Here is a 13,064-nt window from a genome sequence, read left to right on the forward strand (position 1 = left end):
TGTATGTGCTACCATAATTGAGTAAAAATTGAGATGAAAGCAGTATGAGTGAGATAAATGAGCTGGGCACATACCAGATTCAGAGTAAACATTTGTTGGAGGAATAATAGATAAATTATAGAATGAATGATATCTATTAGGCTATTTTTGTCTTGTTCACTGCATTCTGGCTCTTAAAACACTGCTGGATACTGGTCCTCAATGAATTTGTATTGAATTTATGAATAAAGGAAATAGACTTTTAAATAAATTTTGAAAGTTGAATAAGTCTTCCAGAAATTGCAGCACAGAAAACTAATAGGAGCTAAGGTCGGAACATATCATAGACAGGGCTTGAGAGGAAAGGAGTATGATATAGTTTAGATTAATAATTAACCACTGATTTTCCTAAGGTACCATATTTAAAGAGGGTTTACTTGTAAACTATCTTATCTTAAATTCCTTCCCATATTGCTTCCTCCCCCCACCAACCATCAAAGTGTTAAAGGTTTTTCTATAGGTCCAGTCTCATTCTACCCTACCTTACCTTACCCTGCCTTACTGTATCCTAACCTATCTCATCGCATCCTATCCTATAAAACACCTTTCCTACAAGCTGCTATTTCCTCAAGATCCAGCCCCCATCTATTTTCTTTTCTATACTTATAAAATTCTTGAGGGAGCTATCTTGTTTCAGTGATACATCTTCGTTGTTAACTTCATGTACTTTTGCTGCCCGGGCATTACACATGGTGAATGACTTCTCAAAAGTCACTGGTAGCCTCTCAGTCCTTATCCTGATTGGCCTGTCTCTCTGAGACTTCCCTACACTGCAGATCACCTCCCTGTCATTCCTCCTTGTTCACTGTCAAATGACATCTCTCTTCCATCTCCCTTTATATTCTTCCTCAGTTTCCTTTGCCTGCTCTTTCTACTACCTACAGCTGGATGACAGTTCCCCTTGAGAGTTTTGTGTGTCTTAGGTTACCTTCTGCTTGGGAGAACACAGCAACCCCAATGGCTCCACCTATCACCTGTATGTTGATGATTTCCAAGTGATATTCTACCTGAATATGGTGCTCTATAAACCTCAGTTTTAACATTTCTATTATTAAAATATTCTCCTCACTTGACTCATTTTCTGGGACATTCTCCTATTTCAAGAGAAATCTGGGTCCTCCCCAATATTGTTCCCATAGCCTCTTACAGCTAACTGGGTGCCACATTTAGTTAGTTCTGTCTCTTCACTTATCCCATCTTTGTCTCCTCCTTTCCATTACCACAACTGGTATTTTGATCCTTTTGTTGCTTGGACTCATGCAATAGCCTCCCAAATTAGGGTTGCCAGATAAAATGCACTGCATGCAAAAATTTCATACAAAAATTACTGTTTATCAGTAATACAAGTTTAACTGGGCTATTCTCTTCTTTATTTTCATCCTTTTTTTGTAAAATCTTACAACTCTGTCCTAACTAGTCTCTTGTCCTCTAACTTCTGATTGTTTCAGACTTTCGTTCACATTCCTGTATAATTATCTTACTAAAGGTTATAGAACTAACAGAAATCCTCTGGTACTTCATGCTAACTCCTTAGTATGGGATTAAAGAAAATCACTACTCTGATTCACTTTTCTAACTCCATCTTACATGCTTCTATTCATCTATATTGGGAAAATCATCCAGCCCCAAACATGTATTTTTTATTTTTGTGCCCTTTTTTTTCAGAATGGCTTAGCCAGGAATTCTCTCCACCCTTTACATATAAATCATGTCTAGCCTTCAAGGCTGAGTTCAAATGCCATTTGCTTTATGAAGCTTTGGCCTTTTCCTTCCACTGCAATTGCTCACAGTTTTCTCTGAACTTCGATAGCACTGTCATTCCATTACAGCACACTGCTCCTCCTTTACACAGAGTCACATGTTACTTGTGGGTAGGGGCTTTTCTAAGTAATTTTATATCGATAACAACAGAGATGCATGAGCCTAACTATTTATTAGGTGCCGTTGGAGCAATTACATATATTAACTCATTTAACCATAACTCTGAGTTAGGTGGTATTATTCTCCCCAACTGCGTTTTCCATGTATTCTAGCTTAGAGCTCTATATTCAATTGGAATTTCTTACCTTTTTTATTTAATTGATATTTAATTTAATTTAATATTAGGATATTTAATTGATATCCTAATTTTATTTAGGATAGTGTACTTCTTTGGACTCATTCAAAATATTTTTTCTGCATAGTCGATACTGGTTTATTTCATTGAGTAACAAATCTGCTTTGTTACAGCAGAATGAATTAAAGATGACTTAGTATTTCATATATAAATACTTATATATAGGAATTAATACAATGATGACTTACTTAATCTTGTCATCATTTATTATGAATAAAATTAAGAGTTTACTATGAATAAAATCAAGAGTTCAAATATATTATGCCAAAATAGTAAATAAAGGAAAAACAAATTAGACTAACATATTAAATGCTTATTACAACTTTTTTCTTTGCTTCAAGTTTCCAGGAATCACTTGTGATAAAAGAGGGACTGTTTGAATATTGATTATATAAAGGAAATGAGCTTTGAGCTCATTTTTTTTTTCCTTTTCTTCTTTTTTGATCCCCGCTGTACTGGGGGTTGAACTCAGGGCTTCATGCTTGCTATGCAGGTGGTCTACCACTTGAGCCACTCTGCCAGCCTCAGCTTTGGACTCATTTAAAAACCCAAACAATTTTGGAGTCAGGGTAAGGATACTTTCAAATGTGAGACTACATTATTTTATATCTACTCTCTGTTATTATTGTGAGTTAGCATCGCACAGGCAGTTTACCATGCAACCCTGAGCTGTATGATTATCTCAGGAGAACTGTTTGTCCTGATGAACTGACATTTTTGCTGGTAAGTTCAAAGGCAGACAGTGTTTGTTTCCTGCTTCACTTCCAGATGTTGCCTGGGCTTTTCCACTCAACAAAGAAGGCATGTGACACCTACTCACATTTCTGAGATGACATCAGTGAAAGAATATGTCACTGTGGCTCTTGTTGACTAGGAGGACAAATTTGTAAAGTCACAAATTTCAACCTACTAATTCATCTTTGGGTATTTTTCCAACTTCATTTATTCTACAATAAATCTGAAGAAAAATACACTTTATGAATAATTCTTTATGTGTTTGCAAACATAAGAGAAAGTAGAAAGAGCTATAAACTTGTTTCTTTCTCAGCTTCCCAGAGTAAGAGTTAGGCAATGGTGAGATAGCCATGAAAACAAATGACTACTTACCTTGATGACTATTTGGTAGGGTTTTAGGCTTTGGACAAAAAAGTCACTTTGCTCTTAGTTTCTCTCCTTTTGTCTTTTAGTTATAACCATAGAGAGAGGCAGAAGGATGGTGTTACAACTTTTTTCTTCCAGTCTAGCCACGACATGCCAAGACTAGCCCTCTATAAGATGATGCTAACAGGGTTGGCCAGTGGTCATGAGCACCACAGGCATTTGCTCAGTCAGGAGTGCTCAGATTCCATGAATTTTCTTTTTATATGGCAGATAATAAATAATATTACTTTCTCAGGAGTAGGTACTAGCCTAGCATCTGCTTTAGAGTAAACAAAAATTGCTCAAAATATACCTACCCATAATGAAGTAAAACCTCAGGTTCCCATAGCCAGTAGTGTCCATGTATGGAGTGCATAATTTTCTCTCTCCATCTTTGAGGAAGACCATTGATAAACCTGATTCTATCGTTCCACATTCTGTACCAATGACAGCTCCTAAGATGTCCCATCTTTAAAAAAATGAGAATCATTAAGAGTTAGACTATTAAGGCAAAGCTTTATAAGCATAACATTTTGTTTTTAACAAAGAACATTTACTTAGTAATGAATAATTCTGAAATAAAGATATGGTACTGTAGATTTTAAGCAATGAACAAACTTTAAAAATATTCCATTCACAGTTATGGTTCTGTAGTTAGAGAAGTTTAATCAATATTATATCTATTGCATGACCAGAGCCATGTTCTAGACTGAGACAGTCTTTATTTTTAAAGTACTTATAGTTGAATTGGGGAATAAAATTTGAACTAAGGAAACAGTGAACCATAGAAGACAGTATCAAATATAAATACCTGTATGGTGTTTTGCATATTAAAAATAGTTGTATAATAAAAAGCCATAGATCTAGGAGAAGTCTAGCAAGTTTTATAAAAGGAGATGGTATTTAAATTGGGTCTTGTAAGAAAGGTATTTGGATGTGTAGAAGAGAATTAAAACAGTTAATTTCTAGTTAGTGCTAACTTATGTGCTAGATCCTTTTGTAGACAATTTACACATTAAGCTTTCTTCTTGCAGGAATCCTAGAAAACAGTATTCCTATTCTAATTTTAGAGGAAGAGACTGAGCTACACAGAGATTAAGGACAGAGAACAAAGGATGGGGACCATACTCAAATGCATGCAGTCTGACTCCAGAGCCTGTCCTTGACTTCAGTCATATACTGTATTTGCGGTTGAAGTAGTGTCAGAGAACTGACTATAGGCTAAAACTGAGTATGACCTGGACACTATTACCAGTGCATAATATCACTAGACCTTTGTGGGGGTTGTGTGTCAGGGAGTAGTAAAAATTCATCTGAACAATAAAAGAAATTGGGATTAACCCGTAGGGAGCTGGAAAGAGGAGTTTATTCAGTAAACACTCAGGGTGATATATCTAAAATGGAAATATGATTATGTCATTCTTTTGCTTAAGGTCTTTCAGTGGCTCCCATTGCTACCTGGACAAATTCCAAACTTCTTAATGTAGAATTTAAGTTCCTTCTTGTCCTGGCCCAAAAACAGATTTCTGGCCCCAATTCTCTGGCTTCTCCATGTCTCATACTAATCTATGGCTATATAATGTGGATTTAAAGTTAATAAAATATTCTCTGTCAGGCCTCTGTAGCTTTACTCTTTGTCTACTGAACAATCTCAGAGTCATTCTCCAAAATGTTATTTAAGTAAAATACATCCTTCCTTAAAGCCTTTCCCAGACTCCCTCCCTGCTCCTAGACAACCCACCACTCCATCTCAGACTGAGATCCTTCTTTTGTGATGCTGTTTCTCACTGTACATTGCTATTATTTCTTTGTATGTCTTTCTTTATCCCTGACATGACAACTCTTACTTTTGCTGTGATATCTAGCCAGTACCCGATACCCAGTAGAAAATATTTTTGTTGAACAATGGAGGCATTAAAGGAAGTGTATGAAACCTAATTCAGTGCCCTTCCTGGATCCCATCTTCACTTTGCTTGACTTTCTCTAGCCTCATCTTGCCCAATCCTGTGAGACAATTTGTACTCTTGGCACAGCAGGAATGCAGTCCATTCTGCCCTAAGCACACCCCATTCCCACCCCACAAAGTCTCCCTGGATCTAACCTTAATGCCTGGTGTCACTGTGGCTGCCCAGCTTTGTCCTCAGGACTCCTTCCTCCTTAATGTCACAGCTCCAACGATCAGACTTGTCTGCCCCACAGCTCTCACTAAACCATCTAGACACAAGTCCTATATGACTTCCTGGGCTTTCCCTTCTCTATTGGCCCTGGCTCTGGGCACATACTTTAAATGTCTGATATATTCAGAGAGGTCTTCGGTTTCACATCTCTTTTCAAGACTCACAGGCTTAAATGAATGGGTTTATATAGTATCTTCACCTTTCTGCCTCCCCCAACTCATAATCTTTCTTCTCCCCTTACAAATCTGCCTGATTCCTCTATCCCCACCCCAAGTCTGACCCATCTGTTGCTACCCAAGTCCTGGTTTTTGTCAGCAAGAAGGGAAAACAAAGGAGTAAATTGAATCTTGCTGAGAAGTCAGAGCAATAATTTACAGCACTGCACAGTGAAGGGCATTTTGAAATTACTCAAAAAGAAATACTGAAATACATTTTGGCTACAACAGAAGTCAGAGAATTTTTTTTAAGAGAATGACTACTGTAAACTTTTGGATATTTAGGTCATTTCCATTTTTTATTACTAGTTATGGTGCATGAAATGTCCTGTGTTAAGTGTTTACATACACATGAGGGAGTTCCATTAGTTACTTTTTTTCTCATTTGAATTACATTGGTGCTAGCTATGTCCACCTTAGCAGAATTGATAAAATAGTTACTCAGATAATTTTCTATGTTTTTGGGTCCTCAAAGGAATATCAGTTGAGAAAGACTGCTAGGGTATATAACTGGAAGTAGAATTTCTGTGTGATGTTACTTCATCATAATTCTTCAAAATAGGTGGGTAAATTTATGTTTTTATCAGAAGGGAATAGGATTCCTGTTTCCCCACAAGCTTGCCATCGCTGGGTTTTGTGAAGCCATTAAAATTTGGCCTAGTTGGTGGAGTGGTTCAAGTAGTAGAGTACCTGCCTAGCAAGTGTAAGGCCCTGAGTTCAAACTCCAGTATTCCAAAAAAAAGAAAAAAAAAAAAAAAAAAGTAAAATTTGGCCTAACGGCTGGGAATGAAATTTTATCTCTTTTGCATTTCCACAATTGGCCAGTGGGATTACTATTTTCTGGTTTTTTATTTCTGTCCATTGTCCATTTTTCATTGAGATGACACTCTCATTCTCTCACTTCCTTGCTACTTGAATACTTTATTCTAGATATAATACTCTTTTCTTGGCTATATATATATATATATACACACACATACATACATATTAATATACATAATATGTATACATTTATATTTTGTTTATGTGCACTTAGATCCATAACATTTTTAATTTTAATATAGCAGAATTTATCTCTTTTATTTATGGCTTGTGTCTTTTTTTTTGCTTAATAAATTTTATTTTTTGGTAGGACTGGTATTTTAATTCAGGGCTTTGTGATTGGAAAGCAGGTGCTCTTCACCTCAGCCACACCTCCAGTCCATTTTGCTCTGGTTATTTTTGGAGATGGGGGTCTCACAAACTATTTGCCTGGACTGGCCTCAAACTGTGCTCCTTCTGATCTCAACCTTCCAAATAGCTGGCATTATAAGTGTGAGCCAACAGTGCACAGCAATAAATCCTGTTTGCCCTGAGATCATAGATCTTCCCATACATTTTCTTTTAAAAGTTTTGCTTTTCACATTTATGTAATTTTAATTCATTTGGAATCAATTTTGGGCAACAAATGAAGTTGAGATCCAAGTTTATTTTTTCTATATAGGCAACAAGTTGTACCAGTACCATTATTAATTTTCCTCCCAAACGACTATAATGCCACTTAGTTGTGTAACAATCTCCTATAAATGTGGATCTGTTTCTGGGCTCCTTCTCCCCTGCCTTCCATTAGTTTAAATGTCTTTGTGTCAAACTCAATCAATCTTCCTGTCTTTTTCTTTTCTTCCTTCCTTCCCTGACTGGGTCTCACTGTGTAGTCCAGGCTGGCCTGGAACACCACCTCTCTCAATCTCCCAAGTACTGGGATTGCAGGAGTATGCCATGCTCTGCTCTGATCTTGATAAGAATCTACCATCTCTGTTAAGAAGTTATCCACATAATTGTTGCTCCTCATAAATAATCTGCTTTATTTTTTTAAAAATATCTCTGGTTGCTTGCTAATTTTTTTTGTCCTTGGTATTCTGAAGGTTTATTTTGGTGCATGTGGGTATGAGTTTATTTTGTTTATTCTTTGAACATTTGACATGCTTTACCATGTTGAGGGTTCATATACTAATCCAATCTTAAAACCTGTAAATCACTTTTCAAAAAAAAAAACCAAAAAAATCCTCTCTTCCATTCTTCCTACATTTACTCTGGAACTTCTACAGGACCCATTTATTTCATTTTATATCTTTTAGGTCTCTCACACTCATTATATTTATTTCCTTAAATATTCCCTTCTGTGTCATTTCCTCAGATCTCTAGGTCAGTATACTAATTCTCTCTTTAGTTTTCTATTTTTTTAACCACATAGCAAATATTTAATGTCCATGACTGTACTTTCACTTTTAAAAGTTCTTTTGTGCTTTGTACTATCTGCTTGATTTTACTTACCCCCATTTCACATTTGAATACCAATGTCGCACTTTTTTTTTTCTTGTGATGGTTCTGGGTTTGAACTCAGGGCTTTACACTTGCAAAGCAGGCACTCTACTGCTGGAGCCACATTTCCAGCCCTACCCCATTTCAAAATGACTTAGATTCCTTTAAAAAATCTTTTAAATCGTTTAATTACATTTATTTTTATATGTCTCTCAATTTTCTCTTTTAGTTCAATTGCTGGATACACTTAACTCTCCTGTTTTTACATTTCCTGACCATCCTTTGGTGGATCATAAAACTATGTAGATTTTAGCTTCTTATTTAATTTATTTTCAATGTGTTTATTTCCATTGTGAATTCTACATACTTTGTGTAGCAAAAATATTTCTAGAGAGGGGCTTTCCAACTGTGTTTGTGAGTACCTTGGGGCTTCCTTCCCTGGTCCTAAGTTCATGTTTATATTAACTTCTCAGTTTAGGATTTTCTCATCATCCAGATGGAGTTTAATTTTATATTTGCTTAGAGTTCTCATTCTCTCAGGTGGGTTCTCCCCTTGAACCAATGAGAGGAGCTGGTACCATAATTACCTTTTCATGGAGCATCAGTTCTAGTGGCCATCTACCAAGTATCCTGTGTGTGTATTTTAGCCCTAACTTTTAGCCTTAGACTGTATCTGGTATGGTATACCCTGTACTGTCTGAATTTTAGCTAAAAGGCTAATTATTTAGGTTTTTAGTTTCCTTTTGTTTCTAACATCTGCTCATTTTCTTCCCCTATCTCAGGGCTGTGTACTAAAGAAAATTATCACATATTATCCAACATTTCTGAGTGTTTGCAAAAGAAAAGGGACTGCATGAATTCCGGCAGCCTTGTCATCACAGCTTCAAATTTTTTAGCAGGCTGGTACTATTAACAACAACAAGAAATTAGAAGAGACAAACCAACTCATTTTAGACCATCATTGAATCATGTCATCAGGCATGTTAACAAGACAAATTAAAGGACTGTGTCATCCTTTAGATCAGTGAGCTCTTTGGAGCAGTATTTAATTTTCTTAAATGCTAATCAATTTTTAAATGTAGGTTGGTTATTAACTTTTCTATTTGTTTTTAAACACTTGTATTACATACTTTGTATCTTTGGTGACATTATTATAAAGGAAGAAATTATATAAATAAAAAAGCAAGCAATTGTTAATTGCCGAATATTAACAGTCCTCCAAAGAGGGTGATATGTGCCCTTCTAGGAAATATAATGGTTATTAGCCATAATTTCCCCAATACAAAGCTGATGAGATACTGGGAAGTGTCTCTGAGCAATGTATTTTAGCCATAGGCTCATCTTTCAATAGATGGACACTAGTTTCATTAAATTTCATAAGGTAGCCAAACAGGTGCAAATAGAATTATGGCTATTTTAGATAAAATGTCTAATCATTCTACTTTAAAAGAACATATTTATTTTTGAATTATCATACTTTAATAATATGAAGGGATTTCATTTGTGATAATTCTATACATGAGTACAGTGTACCTTGAACAAGTTCATCCCCACCATTATATTTTTATTCCCCCTCTCCCTCCTCACCCCTTTTACAAACAGTGTTTGGTGGTTTTATTATGCTGTCTTCATATGTATACATTTTAATTCCACTTACAAAGTTTATTAACTTTAGTTGGCTGTTCCATTCTATTTTTAAAGCAAAGACTTCAGGATATTAATGTTTAGGAACACCAAAAAACTACAACTAAGTGCCACACCTTTGGCAACAGATTAAAAGTGGTATGTGAATTGTTTAGATAGCTGGGTGTGGTGCTGAATGCCTGTAATCCCAGCACTTGAGAGGTTTAGGTGGGAGGACCATGAGTTCCAGGCAGCCTGGGCTATAGGAAGACCTATAAACAAACAACAACAACAAAATTATTAAATATAATTATATATATGTATAATTTCACTATTTAGAGAGATTAATATTTTGAATTTGTGCATAATAATTTAAAGTAATAAGTATACTTCATACTTAATATTTTACAGCTCTTATTTCTCTTTAATTATTTTTGGTCCTTTGTTTTTCATGCAACTAATTTATCTATAAAACTAGGACACAGAGACATAAGTGGCTTGCCTGAGGCCAACTTCCTGTTTGGCTCTGAAATTGAGCCCTCCTGTTTCTTAGTTTGCTGTTATCATAGTAGTGCAATTGTAAAGATGGTACCGTGCCAGGATAATATGTTGAACCATTCTAGTTTATAACAAATTTGTGACCAAAATCTTAGGATTTTGTGCATATTTGTGCAAGTATATTTTAACAGATTATGTCAATCATTCAAGAATCACAAGCAATAGCTTTTGAAACAGCTGCTCAAGGCAAAGGCTCACTTGTAAATTAACCAGGAGCCTCTCTGCTGCATCCACAAAAACATCACACTGGTTCATTAGTCTTTTACTTGACTCATTTGTTGCAATTAAACCACTTATACTACTAATCGACAAGCAAGTTGAGGTTATAAATGATACAGATGGTGGCTCCTTTTGGACACCTATCTGTCTTAGAGTATTTTTCAGTGAAGATTAAATTGTAAAAGATGGGAATTGTCATAGACTACAATAACTCTATTAAAGTGAGAAATGAGATTGAAAGTCACTTTCTCTTCATTATTTGTTGTGAATGAGTAACTTTTCTAGAATAATCTAAATGAGTTATTTTCACAACCTCTACCACCAGAGAAAAGCTATGTGAGACATGATTCAGACTGTATGTGTGTTTTATATCTTTACTTTAAAGTCCAACATACCCAATTTTACTCTCAATTAGGCTTTATTTCTTTTACTAAATTTTTGGTCAGATAACAAAAGTGAAGTTAATTTCTTTAGAAACCCAAGTATTTATAATGAAGTACAATGAAAAACTTAGTCTACTTTGAACAGAAAGAAGCAGAGAGAAATCTGCATTTAAAAATTTTTATATATTATAACCTTTGTAAAAGGCACATTGCTTTCAATAAATTACCCTGCACTTATTAAAAATTCAGGAGGAGCCTGTTACAGCACAAGCTTTCTTTCATGAATTTGTATAAACACTGGCTCTAGCATGGTTGGAGGTGAAATATCCTTAAGTGGGTCCCAGAGCTCCTCCAGCTACTGAGAGCCTTCAGGGAATGTTTCACCTTGTTGGGCTTCAGAGTCTCCATTTATATGGTCACTAAGCTGAGATCATTTCCAGTTAAAAAATTATATACTTCCAGATCCTCTCCTCATAGGATAATTACATGAAGTGAAATTACAACCAAATCATTGGCACCAGCAGTGGCTATGTGAGGAGTTCTACAGTTTTAGTGATATCTTGAATGGCATGGATTTCCTTCAAAATGAGTGTTGCTTCTCCATGGTTTAAATTATGTTTTCCCCGGGGAAATGCAGTTCTCTGTGAACCGCATTTGAAGGAATGTCTGCCTAAGGGGTGAGCTCTCTACAACACAGCATTTTATATTTTCTCTTTTATGACTAATTATAAAACAAAAAGCTCCTACTTACTCATTATAAATACATTGCCATCTATTATTTATTACAAATAGAGTGAAGTGATGTTGGAGCACAGAAAAAAGTTTCTAATCAATAAAATGCCTTAAGGTAACTTTGTTCTTGAGAGATAACAAGGTCACAATAATATTTAATTTATATCTTTAAAATAAGACTTTCTATTTTTTTTGTGTCATAAGAAGAGCAATACTCTAGTAACCAAAAATAATCTGAAGAAGTCTTATAGCTGGACAGCTGTTGGTCCATTCTGTAAACTGTTTAGGAATGCTTTGTTGATACAATTAATTGTGTTTTAATCAGTTCATACTTCAACATTTTTAAGAATGATACATTCTTTGAAGGGAAATTTGGCAATAACTATCAAAATACAATGTAGCAACAGAGAGTCAGATAAACTGGTGCATCATCTTTCTGAAATAATAAATAATATATTTATTGACTAGAAGAGACATTCATAATATGTTGTAAAGTTTGAAGAATTGAGTTGAGCTAAAACATGTGAAAATGGTTTTAGTGGTGTTTCTTGTATTTTAATAGAAAAATTTCTGATGAATACATGCCAACATTTTAACAGTGAGGAATGGAATTTCCATGAGGGGACTTTGGCTTTTATTTTACACATCTGCCTTACAACAAGCAAATACTTTTCAGAAAAAAATAATAAAAAGACATTCAATTTATGTTATTAGTCAGAATGAACATTTAAGTGATCTTCTTATAGGCTGGTAAAAATATTAAGATATAAACAAGAAAACAGAGGTCTAACATTTTAACCAGATTTCACCCCTACTCATATTGTTATTACAGCCACTATCAGTAATGGAACATTTCATATTATGTGTGAAAATTCATTTTATTATATTTGCCAAAATGTATTAAGCTATATAATGATAACAACTTTAGGTATGAACTAAGCTATAAAATAAAGCCTAGCTATAAGAGCCTATGTTTACCAAATTCATAAGTTTTTAAAATCTCATGAATTTTCTGGGGTTGAAAAAGTTCATTTACATTCCTAGATCTCTATTTGGGATATATTTTCTGATATTTAATAAGGAGTTTTCCATAAGTAAAGAGCCTACCATATTCATTTATATTCATGAGGTTTATCTCCAGTACAAATCCTCGGAAGTCTAAAGGTTTCTCCACTTTCACTGCATTTACAGGTTTTCCCTCTTTCATGACAGCTTAGGGGAAGGTGAAGGATGAGTTCTATTTGAAGACTTCCCTGCACGCAATGCATTTCAAAGATACTCCCCTGTATTTCGCTCTAATTCAATTTTATTTTAGATCTTTTATTACATCTATCATGTTTATTTACACTCTGGTTGGAATAACTAATAAAGAATATTGGCTTCAGAATGGGTAGAGAGCACAGTTTTCTCATTAGTAACACAATAACACAACCTAGAATGGAGACTGTTGAGAGAAAAATAATATATTGGCCTGGGACATTATAGAGTCTCAATAAATGTTAGTTTCTTTTTCTCCTGTAAAATGTAGTGTTATTTCTTGGTTTTAAAATAAGTCAAAGTG

The 13,064-nt window shown here is 34.9% G+C and overlaps 1 protein-coding gene across 2 annotated transcripts in view; it reads right to left on the bottom strand.

Moving 5' to 3' along the window:
• Positions 1-13,064, bottom strand: part of Reln (reelin) — a 450,273-nt gene that overhangs the window by 155,977 nt on the left and 281,232 nt on the right. For both annotated transcript variants that reach the window (XR_012445193.1, XM_074064926.1), the window contains exon 12: positions 3,613-3,764. Coding sequence is in view for 1 of the 2 variants with exons in the window: in XM_074064926.1 (XP_073921027.1) it covers positions 3,613-3,764 (152 nt within the window). In the remaining variant the exon portion in view is untranslated. The remainder of the gene's footprint in view (positions 1-3,612; positions 3,765-13,064) is intronic.

This window comes from Castor canadensis, chromosome 2 (assembly GCF_047511655.1).
Source record: "Castor canadensis chromosome 2, mCasCan1.hap1v2, whole genome shotgun sequence".
Taxonomy (NCBI): Eukaryota; Metazoa; Chordata; class Mammalia; order Rodentia; family Castoridae; genus Castor; species Castor canadensis.